Source organism: Lactuca serriola, chromosome 2, assembly GCF_051521515.1.
Source record: "Lactuca serriola cultivar US96UC23 chromosome 2, Lser_US96UC23_V15, whole genome shotgun sequence".
Lineage (NCBI taxonomy): Eukaryota > Viridiplantae > Streptophyta > Magnoliopsida > Asterales > Asteraceae > Lactuca > Lactuca serriola.
The window spans coordinates 164045495-164059256 of NC_136409.1; the positions used below are offsets into that span (position 1 = coordinate 164045495).

General features: G+C 36.2%; 1 protein-coding gene and 1 long non-coding RNA gene across 2 annotated transcripts; one reads left to right on the forward strand and one right to left on the reverse strand.

The window, feature by feature from the left end:
- Positions 1–1185: 1185 nt before the first annotated feature.
- On the forward strand, positions 1186–1620 carry LOC145089738 (uncharacterized). The gene has a single exon (XM_079028133.1). The coding sequence runs from the start codon at positions 1186–1188 to the stop codon at positions 1618–1620; it is 435 nt and encodes a 144-aa protein (XP_078884259.1).
- Positions 1621–9717: 8097 nt separating this feature from the next.
- On the reverse strand, positions 9718–10306 carry LOC145090554 (uncharacterized). Its single transcript, XR_013701646.1, has 3 exons — positions 10246–10306; positions 10086–10166; positions 9718–9974 (listed from the first exon to the last, which is right to left on the reverse strand). It is a non-coding gene; the product is annotated as an uncharacterized LOC145090554 (long non-coding RNA).
- Between the last annotated feature and the right edge of the window lie 3456 nt (positions 10307–13762).

Genomic DNA, 13762 nt, shown 5'->3' on the forward strand with positions numbered 1-13762 from the left:
GTTGGTGTGCATGCATTAGATGATGTCAAAAGGGATAAATTGCAATCTTTTTCAAAGTGGGACACAAGCTCCACCCTCATCTCTCGTATATGCAAAAGACATGAATTCTTTTATCATAGAAATTAACAAACTTATTTTTTTGCAAATTTTGAAATTTTAATATGATCTTGCATTCACGAAGACAAAAATAGGTACTTGGATCAACTCGAGATGGATTTTACAAATAATACAACTACATATTTTGGATAAAGGTTGACAAGATAAAACTATGGACTTCTTAACACTACCACATTTTCCCCAAATCCTAATTACTACATATATTTCTATCAAATTTCATTTTTTTCCAACACGTTTGAAGGTTTTTAAAAGGGCTACCAATGAGCTGAGTCAAGCTCAAGTCTGACTAGGCTTGGGCTCGGCTCGTTTAAATATTTATAGGCTCGAGCTCGAGCTCGACTCGTTTCGAGCTTTTTGGTACAAAGCTCAAGATCGGCTCGTTAAGAATTGTATGGGCTCGAGCTCGATTTGGGCTCGAATCGTATACGGTATACTCTAATTTCCTAAAATGGTATTTATTAAATTATTATTTATTTTAATATATAAAAATAAAAATAAATTTTTTATTATATATATGTAGCCTCGTTTAGGCTCGCGAGCTTAATCGAGCCAAGCAACAGAGGCTCGAGCTCGAGCTCGACTCGGGCTCGTTTAAAATCGATCTCGAGTCAAGCTTTTAACGATTCGATCTTAAGTAGCTCACGAGTAGTTTGGCTTGCACCTCTAGTTTTTAGCAATATTTATCCATCACTATTCGGTTCTATTAGACTGGGAAACTTTATGATGTATATTATATATTTTGTAATTCTCATGGTACTAAAATATAACATTTGTAAGTATATATTTATATTCTAGTCAGTGAGAAAGGGGAGACACGTTGAATATTTTACAATCCATTATGGTATCAGAGCGATACCTCTGATCTCCCCAACAACCCTAGCAGCCAAAAACTCAAGTCACGACTCCAGTTACAACATCGATTCCCTTCTCATCTTCTTTTCATTCTCAGCACTTGTAATTCTATCTTCATTAGTAGCATTCCATCTTCCAATCAGAACCTGATTTTGATTTTTTTACATCTGATTTATCTTCATTATCTCCTCATTCATCTTCTTCTCTAACGCTCGAATGGCTAATCTACATCCTGCTCTTACAGTTACCAAAATCAGGAATTTCATTCCCATTGTGTTGGACCAGGATGTTGGGCAATACACAACATGGGTGGAACTCTTCAAGATCCACTGTCGCGCCCATGATGTAATTAATCACATCATTCCCGCTGAAGGATCTTCATCTAAATCACCCGGTGATAAAGATAAAGAAAAGATGGATGACAAAGTTCCATGGAAACGATTAGATTCTTTAGTTCTACAATGGATTCCCAATACAATCTCTACGGATTTACTAATCACCATTCTCAAGCCAGATTCTACTGCTGAACAGGCATGGAAAGCCTTGGAGAATATATTCATTGATAGCAAGCCTTCAAGAGCCTTATACTTGGAAAACTGGTTCTCTAATGTCCGATTAGAATCTTTTCCCAATGTTTTTGCCTACTGTTAAGAGTTAAAAACTCTATCTGATCAACTCTCAAATGTTGATGCACCGGTTTTTAAGGATCGGTTGGTGCTACAATTGATTGCCGGTCTTGGTGAAAAATATGAAAACATAGCAACACACTTGCAACAAACCTCTCCCCTGCCTGATTTTTATACAACAAGGTCCAAACTTATATTTAGAAGAAACCCGAAAAGCCCACATTGCAGCCACATCTTCTACTGCGCTGCTTGCTGCCTCAGAAAAAGCTCCTGCAGCAGCCCAACAATCCATCGAGCAGGCTATGTACACCATGACTCTCAATCCTGATCAAAATTGGTATTTGGACTTTGGGGCTACAAATCACATGTCAAACAATACAGGTAACATTTCCCGTTATTTCAATAATGGTATACAAAACAACATAGTTATTGGCAACGGTTTTCAAATCCCAATTCATGGCACCGGTCGCACAACCTTACCACCACCCTTTCCACCTTTACAACTCAAAAATATTCTTCACGCACCTAAGCTAATCAAAAACCTTTTGTCTGTTCGTCGTTTAACCACTGATAACAATATATCCACTGAATTTGACCCTTTTGGCTTTCTTATGAAGGACTTTCAGACGCGGAGTCCTATCCTCCGATGTAACAGCACTGGAGATCTCTATCCTCTATCACCGCCATCTACTCAAGTCACTCCTCCTTCCACTTTTGATGCCCTGTCTCAAGACTTATGGCATCGCCGCTTGGGGCATCCTAGTTCATCATTATTGCGTGTTTTGAATAAGAACAACTTTATTTATGTCGGCAAATTTTCTGATAAACATTTATGTCAATCTTGTGTGTTTGGTAAACATATAAAATTGTCTTTTTTATAGTTCTTTGACTTACACCTCAATGCCATTTGACATAATGCATAGTGATTTATGGACCTCCCCGGTTGCAAGCATCGGAGGTCATCGATATTACCTCTTTTTCCTTGATGATTATACCAACTATCTTTGGACATTCCCATTAAGTAATAAATCACATGTCTATTCCACATTTCTAAATTTCTCCAAATTTATCAAGACTCAATTTGAGCGTGATATTAAATAGTCTCAATGTGATAACAGAACCGAGTACAATAATAAATCCTTTCATGATTTTTGTACTAAAAACGGAATGGTTTTCCGTTTTTCATGCCCCTACACTTCACCATAAAATGGTAAAGCCGAAAGTAAAATTCGATCAATTAATAATATAATTCAGACTTTACTTACACATGCCTCTCTTCCCCCCACCTTTTGGCATCATGCACTCCAGATGGCCACATATCTTCTAAATAGTCTACCTACTAAAACCAAAAACTATTCCACTCCTACATACTTGCTATACCGCAAACATCCAACATACCATTCCCCTATTACCTTCCACTTCCATTCACAAACTTCAAAATCGATCCACCCCGTGTGTTTTCCTTGGTTACCCCTCTGATCATAGGGGATACAAATGCTACGAACTGTCAACACACAAAATCATTATCACAAGACATGTCGTCTTTGATGAACATGTTTTTCCTATTGCTACTCGCCACTCCATCCCTTCATCTTATGAATTTATCCACTCGTCTTCCGATGACCTACATCCCGCCATATGGAAATCAGTTTATATGAATCAAAATACTACCCCACCACCTCTACCTCCAAACCAACACACTACTGCACATCCTTCATCTTCTACCCCACCCCCACCCCATCACCTTCCTCCCCTCCTCCTCCTCCTCGCTCTGACGCGGCCTGAAAGTACCTGAGACATGAAAAGTAATGTTGTTATCAGAAATTGAACGAGTATCACAGGTAATAAATAAACTATTTTACAAATTTTCTCCCATTCTTGGGTATTATTGAGAGTATAAATATTAAATTAAAAAGTGTGAAATAATAATTTTTTTAGGATTATAAAGTGCATAGAGATGAGATACATACAAAATTGGTGCAAATAATAAGGGAAAGGTTGTTAGTTCATCTTTGTGGATTACCTCAAATCATTGAAACATGGAATTGATCAGATGAAACTGATGTACAACCTAGTCAATTTGCTAAATCACTCACCAAGGTAATAAATATATATGTATTTTTTTAATTTCATTTTTTATAATAATGTTACTTCTTTATTGGTAAATATGTAATTGATTTTTAGGAAGTTGGATATCTTCAACGTATGCTTTCACGAACTTTGCATGAAGCTGATGTTCAAGAAATGTTCAAGTGAGCCTTTTTTTTAACGTGTGCTCGGGCATCCTATCAACTTGTTCATAGTGAAATATCTCCTGGTCTTCTAGAAGCAATTACCAAGCATGCTAACATGGAATATCGTCTGGTAAAAATTAAAATCATTTAAGGGTTGTTTCTTTTTTCCCCATTAAGTTCTATATGTGTACAGTGACTTAATGCTGCATATCTAGATAAAGTGTTGCATATATAAAGTCTTTTTTTCCTAGACTGAATAAACCTTCCAAATGAAACTAAATGATCATATTACTCTTACATTCCAACAAACAATTTTCAATATTCATCCATTTTATTTCTCGTTTATTACTAGGTTAGGTTATATGGTTTTAGTTGAAGGTGAAGATGAACAAAGGTTTGTCTCTTTTTATTTCTCATTTATCAGTAAGTTTAGAAAATAAATGGAGACTAAATAAATGAACAAAGGGTATGTATGTCAGTTTGTTATTTTAATGTTATGTGGATCTTGTTCAAAATCATCACAAAAATGTATGTGCTGAAAAATCATCACAAAAATGTTTTTCTCATTAAACATACTTGTCCATGCAGTTCTATTGGATAAGAAACCTGGTGAGGTTCCCATGGTAAGTGTAATTTGGTGTTTTGCAATTTTGTGTCACCACAACAACTGATTTCTCATGTTTGCTATGATACTATTCTGCTTATGCAGCTTGTAGAATCTGTGCTAAGTAAGGTCATGGAAGAGTTTGAGAATCGCATCACTAGTTAAGTTGAACCGGTAAAGCTTCTTAGCTATGTTGTTTCCTAATTTCCTTGCTTGGTGTTTCAAGTACAAATATAATTACTGCAAAGTTGTCTTACAATCAATCATACTTCCTTGACATTTTGTATATTCTTGATCACTAGAAACTTGCAGTTGCTAAAGATACCTTTAATGGAAACATGACTTATTGGTAGATCATTTTGATTCCACTCTCATACATACCATGTGTATTATTAATTAGTTGATATTGATATTGTACAACTGACATATATGTTTATTGTGTAGGATTTTCGTGTTGTTTTTTATCAAGAGTTAGGATAGATATTGAAGCTAAGAGACATGATGATTGGTTGGATACATGAAGGGTTTCAGAGCTTCTTTAGATCGCTTAATGATGAGTTACTGAAACAAGAAGGTGCCCCTTTATAGCATTGTAGCATTAGGTTATATAGTTAGGGAAAACCTCTTATTTATGGTATTTTATTTGTATGACATTAAATTTTATGCAATGGATTGTATTTTTTGTATATGATATTTATTTTATTATTATGAGACATTAAATACAAATTTAATTTGAAAATTAGTAAACCTATAAATAATTTTTTTTAAACATTTAAAATTATGATACGCAAAAATGTGTGTCATCTTAATTTATGACATGGCCTTTCTTGACAGGGGCTTTCTTGATACGCATTGCGTGTCATTAACACGCGCGTCGTAAGGTTACGACATGCGAATGCGCGTCGTCTTCTTTTATGACAGGGCCTTCCTTGATACGCATTGCGTGTCGTAAACGCGCGTCGTAAATGAGCGTCGTAAACGCGCGTCATCTCTCTTTATGACTGGGCCTTCCTTGACGCGCATTTGTGCGTCATCTGAGCCTTTTACGACGCGCAATGAGCGTCATAAAAGGCTGTTTTCTAGTAATGGCCCCTCCCCGCTACATTTATAGTCATCGTCCAAAACCCACTGAAACTCAACAACCTTCACCCATCACTCACACTTCGACATCTGTCACTACCTCTCCCACACCAAACCCCACACCGGTACCCCCTACTCATCCAACCCGCACTATGACAACCCGTAGCATAACTGGGAACACAAAACCAAAACAACCCCTCAACCTATACACTTCTACTAGCTTTGAACCATTACCCCGTAACCCAACCGAGGCCCTTAACAAACCCGTTTGGAACCGTGCCATGACTGATGAGTTTAATGCTCTTATTGACAATAACACTTGGGAATCAGTACATCGTGAGCCGCATATGAATGTTATATGTTGCATGTGGATTTACAAACACAAGACCAAGTCAAATGGTTCACTTGAGCGCTACAAAGCGCGACTGGTCTGTGACGGGAGAACACAACAGGTCAGGGTCGATTGCGATGAGACATTCAGCTCGTTGTTAAACCGGCAACTATACGCTTAGTTCTTAGTATTGCATTATTTCACGGATGGGAGATTAATCAATTAGATGTCAAGAATGCTTTTTTACATGGACATATGGCAGAGATGGTTTATATGCATCAGCCTGCCGGTTTCCGTCATCCATCTTATCCTCATCATGTTTGTAGACTGAGGAAATCATTGTACGGTCTAAAACAGGCACCACGGGCATGGTACCAAAGGTTCACAGACTATGTCACCACTTTGGGATTTCACCATAGTTCATGCGACCATTCATTGTTTGTTTATAGAAATGGTCACAACATCGCTTACCTTTTACTCTATGTGGATGATATCATTCTTACCACATCATCACCGATATTAAAGCAACATCTCATGTCTTTCCTGTCACACGAGTTTTCCATAAAGGATTTAGGGCCTTTGCATTATTTTCTTGGTATTGCTGTCACTAGAAATCCAGGAGGCATATTCCTATCTCAACAGACATATGCCACAGACATCCTCCGTCGTGCTAATATGACATATTGTAATTCGGTTACTACACATGTTGACTCTGTAGGAAAACTAAGTCATTCTACAGGAGACTTGATAGATTACCCAACCACTTACCGGAGCTTGGCTGGTGCCCTACAATACCTCACTTTCACTCGACACAATATCTCATACGCAGTACAACAGGTGTACATGCATATACATGCTCCTCGTCTAGCACACATGAATGCTCTTAAACGCATTCTCAGGTATATTAAGGGGACTCTATCTATGGGTCTTCACATGCATCGTAGCAACCCATCCATTCTTACAACATACACGGATGCTGATTGGGCTGGTTGTCCAGACACTCGTCGCTCTACTTCTGGATATTGCGTTTTTCTTGGTGATAACCTTCTATCATGGTCTTCTAAACGGCAAACCACAGTCTCACGATCGAGGGCAGAGGCAGAATATAGAGGTGTTGCAAATGCAGTTGCTGAAATATGTTGGTTACATAATTTATTACTCGAATTGGGTCATTCTCCGATGCGTACTTCTTTAGTTTACTATGATAATGTTAGTGCGATTTACATGCCAGGCAACCCCATACAACATCAACGCATTAAACACATTGAGAGATATTCACTTCGTTAGAGAAAAGGTACAACGCGGCCAAATCAGGGTTTTACATGTGCCGTCTCGATACTAGCTTGCCGATATATTCACCAAAGGTTTACCACGAGTACTTTTTCAAGATTTTCGATCCATTCTAAGTGTTCGCAATCCTCCCCCTTAGACTGAGGGGGTATATTAGACTAGGAAACTTTATGATGTATATTATATATTTTGTAATTCTCATGGTACTAAACTGTAACATTTGTAAGTGTGTGTGTGTATATATATATATATATATATATATATATATATATTCTAGTCAATGAGAAAGGGGAGACACGTTGAATATTTTACAATCCATTAGGTTCTCTACTTAATTAGGTATTGGTTAATGGGAAGACATGTTTTATCAAAAAAAATTAATTGCACAAACAAAATATGCTTTACTATTCAAAGATTCAGTAAGTAATAGACTAGATGGGATCACGTTGCTATGATCAACCTTGATGGTATTATATAAAAAATGTTGGGGTTTTTTTTATAAAAACTGCTAAAATTATAAGTCCAACAAAAAAAACAACATGATTTTCTAAAATGATACGAAATCCTAAAGTTGATGTGGTCAAAAGTGAGAAGAATCATCCAACAGCAAAAGACGGAGACTTGCATAGTGGATTAAATATTGCTAAATAGGAAGGAATTGGTTGCAAACACTTCGGGGATTATACATTTTGTGTTTGTTCATATGTCTAGCATACAAGTAAAAGATAAATTGGAAATTAGTTAAAAAAATTAGAGAAGCATAAATTTTTTATAATCAAGTCATAGTTGTTTATGCCGCTGATGATGATATGGGTACTCCATTAGTCTTTGTCAACCCCAGCCACCATCATACTACTCCATTAGTCTTTGTCAACCCAGGCCACCATCATACCATCTGTTTACTTGAAATTGTTGAATACTTTGCCTCGAATGGAGTTGCTAATGTTGATGTTCTAAGCAAACCACTTCCTGCTTCATGCTATTACCAGTCTTTCCGTTTCATGGCTTATGTTTTCTCCAGATCGAAAAGTCATCAAATGGGAGTGTGTTAAAAATATATGTTTATAGAAGATATTAGTTTTTCCATGGAGATATGGTCAAGCAGGTCGTTTGAATTTTGTTGATTGAATCAAATTTGACTGAGTCACACCTAACTTCTTATCACACAAAGTAAGAGGCATATTAGAGGCTATAGGACCAATTCAAACCCAACTAATTGTTGTATCAAATGGTTTGAATATGACCGAGTCCAACCCAACCCAACCTCTTACTAAACCTAGTAAGAAGTATATCAAACAACCCCTAAGTTAAAAAAACTAAGACATAATTAAACAAAAGTAAGCACCTTAAGTTGTGGCTTGGTTCGAGTCATACCAAATCCAGTTAACCCTTTTTGGAAAAAAAAACTCATAAAAGACTATGTGAGTTCAATCAACCATGTCATAAATCCTCCAGATAAAGGAACGGAACAGGACAGGAACAGGACAGCTGACGCATTAAGGGGAAACGTAAGGGGTGCGATATGAATAGAAATGAAATATTCATCAGTAAATGTAAGGCTAATAAAATTTTACTAATCATTATTTATTTCATTTACGGTTGTGCGGAGTGGACCACGGTGTGCGCGGTTTTACTAGCTAGACCGCGCACACCGCCCCCTGGGTGCGGTTTCCTACGGTTTTGGCCGCAGTGTGGCAAGTTATGGCCGTGTCTTGCGATTTGTTGCTACTTCTTTCTTCTCTGCGCAGGTAATTTTCTTTTATAGAAAACTTAATACCTTAATTATTAATGACGTTTTAGATAAATACCAGTTATATGATTTTAGTTTAATTTGAATAATACTATCTGTTTCGAACAAAGTTCAATACAAAACATATAAATTTACTTAAAAAAAAACAAAAAAAAAACGTTGTACATATTAAAATGAGCAAAAATATTCAAAACTTTTGCTAATAGATAATGTTTCTCCTTACTCCATGTGATTTAAATCACATACAACAAATACACGACATCTGTACCCCCAAAAAAAACGTCAATTTACTGATCGTTGGTTAAAATGAAAAACGTTGTTTCCGCTTTATAACTTTTAGTGGATATATATAATTATGGACGAGTGTTATCAACATACGCCGTTGTAGCACAATCAGCTGAAAGATTTCATCTTTACAGCTCCTCTAACACAGGAGCTCCAGGTTCGAGTCCTGGCAACGGCACCAATATTTTTAATTGATGTTCTATTTTTTTCACTCTTTTTCGCTGAATGCTCAATGAGTCTGTATCAAGTTTTTTTCTTTTATATTTGTGTTTTAAGGTTACTCGAAACAATTATATTATCGCATTGATTATCTACTTTTGAATATAACGATTGAGAAGGTCATATCACTACATAATATACATGTCAAATGACTTTTTAAGTTTGAGTTAATATCTCAAAAGAAATTATATTTTGACTAAACAACTATATTTCACCTGCTACAATCTTTAAGCATCCTGAAATTAAATTTTGATTTACATTTTGCCAACAGATTTTAAAATTTAACATTACAAAATCTTTTACTTGAACACAAATCCAACCACAAGAAAAATAAAATTATCAACTGTGATACAATACAACATATAAAATTTAACATGACAAAAACAATTTCATTCCTTTTGGTACTCAAAATCACATCTATATTTTGTATCTACTTTTCCAACATTTCATAAAAGAACAAAAAAAAAAAAAAAAATCATGGCTAGGAATCTAGAACAACTTCACTATCATCTTCTAGTTTATCAGATGAGTCTGTGTTTGATGTCTCTGGGAAGTATTCATCATCAGGATACAACTTCTTAAACAGCTGTTACATTTATATATGCCACAAATATACAACCCCAGTGAGAAAAATTAAAAATTTCTAGCTTATTTAATTTCCATATCATATTTTCTGAAAATGATAAGATGAAGATACCTTTGAAGTTGCATCAAGAATATCATTGTAGTTTAAATTTCCATCTGGAGTAGGTGTCATAACAACAGGTCCAACTGAACCCTAAAATCAAAACAAAACAAATCTTCAATCAACTGCATAACAATTAACAATATAAAAATAACAAGAAAATTAAACACACCTCGATTAAATCTTGGATATACAATGCACTCCAAAGCAAAGTGGGCTTCACTTCTTTATTTATGCTTATTTTAAAACAGAGTTTATTTATAAGTGTGGAATTTTTCCCATAACAGTATTTTCGAAGAAATGTTTTTCATTGATTACTAAAACTTGGGATGTCATAACTAATATAAGAAACATAAGCATAAACGTAGTTGTTGTGACATGCTCTTCAGGGGATTGGTCATTTGTTGACAAGTTGGTCTTGGAGGTTTACCTGAGAACACAACACAGAAGAATCGTTAAAGGACGACCGAGGGTTCTCCCGAGACATCACTCCGGCGATCAAGTTAGCTTTCTTTCTGAGAGAGACTTAGGTAAAATTTTATAGGGAAGAAGAGCAGCCCCTTCCTTGGGCAGGAATGGATCCTTTTTATATCTATTGCTAACTGAATGGGGTGACTCTCCCCATGTGGGAGTGAGACGTGGCACTTTCCTAATGGGAGAAGTACACTCACGCCGTCTAATAGCCCAGGTGACGTCAGGCATCATTAGGCTCTTTATTATGACCTGATTGGTCATGAGAGAATGAGAGGATCACAAGGAATATTCTTCATCGTGGGGGAAAGTGAGTTGTCATCCTGGTGCTGGTTGTCTGGGCTAAGACTGAGACTCGGCCAAGGCCCTAGCGAGATAACGTCCCGTTAGATTTAACATAGTCGCATACAATAACGTTAACATAGTCATTACTGGCCTTACAACATCTAATGACCTACATTTCCTTTAATCTCTCATCAGATCCAAATATCAAATACCTTCATATCGATATATGTGATACAAAGAAATTGAGTAGGTCAGGCTGGGAAACCTGGTGAACAAATAGGGTTTTCAACCTACACTGTTATAATTAAAATTATTATAATTAAATGTTTCGCATTAACAAATAACCCGATTACACATTCCCATGATTCTCACTCCCTGATCCTAAAGCAAGGGATCTATCCTAAACGATCTCTAAGTGAATAATACTGCTTCGAGGATGCCATAGCAATATATGCTAATAAGACAATTGTGGGTGAATAGAATACCCACATGAATAATTCATTCATACATACAGTTCGTAGTCATGTTTGTATGAGGTTCCAGCATCTGCAAGTCTGGGACCTGCCCATGTATAGTTTAATAACAACTACAGGTCGTAAACTTGTCCGTGTACGATTCATCAATGCCTACAAGTCATACATATGTCCGTAAAACAATCTATTAACATCTACAGGTTGTAAAACCTATCTGTGTATGGCTTATAAACATCTACAGGTTGCAAGCTTATCAATGTTTTACCCGACTTGTCTAGAATAGTCTGTGGCCATCATCAGTACCCTACTAGGTGTCTACAATGCTAGTTTGGTAGTACTTTAAAAGTCTGGGTCTCTCATAATTATTTTTATTTCTCTTTACCCTTCAGTACCCCATATATCATAAGTATGAAAATACATATATGGTTAAATAAAAATCAGCACATATAATTTCATCTAACACAAAAGGTCTTAATAACAAATAATAGGCACATATAGAACTTAATTATCTAAGCACTTCATATCTATGTGTAAGATGAAAGTAATTATGCACTCACCTGTTAAAATTGGATGATTGGAAAGTTGGGGAGTGCTTCGCTTCGACACTTAGATTTTCATTTGATGTGACCTAGGTTCATATCACTAAGTCTTAGTCTTATATTCTTGACGACGAATGATATTCTAGATTCCTCACTAATCCTAATGTATACACAAAGATCTATCAAGTAAGGAACAACCAGGTATGATCATACCAGAGGTAGGGTCTGTTTGGTATACAGAGTATACTGCTTGGAAATCGCACTTTAAACACCTCACTAAATCTAACCTAGGCATCATTCATGTAAGTAGATCAATCAGTATAATGACTTAGATTCACTGATAAATCTTATTTATATGTTCATAATAATGACTATGAACATAAATATAAGTTACACTTGAAATAAAATAAGTGTACCTTAACTTGCAGAGATTTTAGCGAAAACCAGGAAATTGCGCGGGCAGATTTCCGACCCGAACACCTATTTTCGTCGGATTCCTAGAGCTCCAGAGTGTCTACTAAAATGTTCTAAAAGTTGGTAAGAATCGAACTCAAAGGCTAAAGAGTTTTTAGAGATTTTTGAAGTGAATTTCTGAGGGAAACAATCAAAAATCACAGCATATTTATAGGGTAAGGGGGCACGCCGCGCCTAGAGGGTGAGGTTTCTCCATCAAAACCGTGCCACGTGTCGTCGTCTGCTTCACCCACGTCCTTTCCTTCTATAAGGTGCCATGTGTCATCACGTGGTGATGCCACGTATCACACCAACGTTGATCCATTTCATCTTATCTCTTGGAGAGGCGGCCTTCCGACATGCCATGTGGCACTCTCCGGTGCTGCCACATCACCCACAGCAGGAATTTTTACGAATCTTCATACTGCCATAACTTTCGCATACGAGCTCTGTTTTCGACGTTCTTTATATGCACACTCTTAGTTTTACAATTACTATGAATTTCGTTTAAATTGATTAGGCTAATAACAAACCTATCCAAAATTTACTTTTTACGATGCGTACAACCGTGTCGGTTTAATCGCGAAACTTCGAAGAAGAATAACTTCTTCATACGATGTCGGATTTTAGAGTTATTTATATGTACGGAATCCTTGTCACATATAATGTAACTTTGGTTAAAATATTTTTATACCGAAAACCTTCTATCAAAATTTCATTTTATCGCTTATTATATCTTAAATTTCTAGCCCGAATCTACGGGCGTTACACTCAAGAGGTGATGAAGGCTGAAAATGCCAAAACCCTAGGTTAAATGCTCTTAAATATTCCAAAATACTTAGGACATAAGCCTGGACCCAAACAGGGAGATTCACATTGTGACACCTTAAATGTCGCGTTGAGAAGGTCCTGATCCAGCAAGGCACTCGGCTTAAGTCAAACTGCTTCCAGCCCAAAACTAACCCTTATAATCTAAAGCCTTATTCTCTTAACCCACAAAACTCATTCCTTTAGGTCTTAAACTTCTTCCATTAAAGCTCGAGACCTTCTCTTGATCAAATTAAAGTTTGTCTTTCCGAATATGGAAACATCCCAAAATCGGATGTTACAAAAGCATCAAGAAATCTTGGTAAGAACATGATATTACCTTTAATTAGACCTGCCAATATGATACACGATATGATTAACACTATACGAGTTTTCTGTGTGCATGTTTTATACATTTTTGTTTTGTGTTGACACGTATTTTAAATATGTGTTTCATGTCTTACACATGTCAAACATTAATTTACCTATTTAAACACGTTTAAGACATGAAACAAATTTGTGTCGACATGGGACACCAACTTTAGAATCACAACTCAAGATACAACTAATTTTTGTTTCAACTTAATTCAACAATTCCACCATAATTATAGGGCTTAATCTCATGATTAAAACTAGTTATACTTCACGAATAACTTGTGTA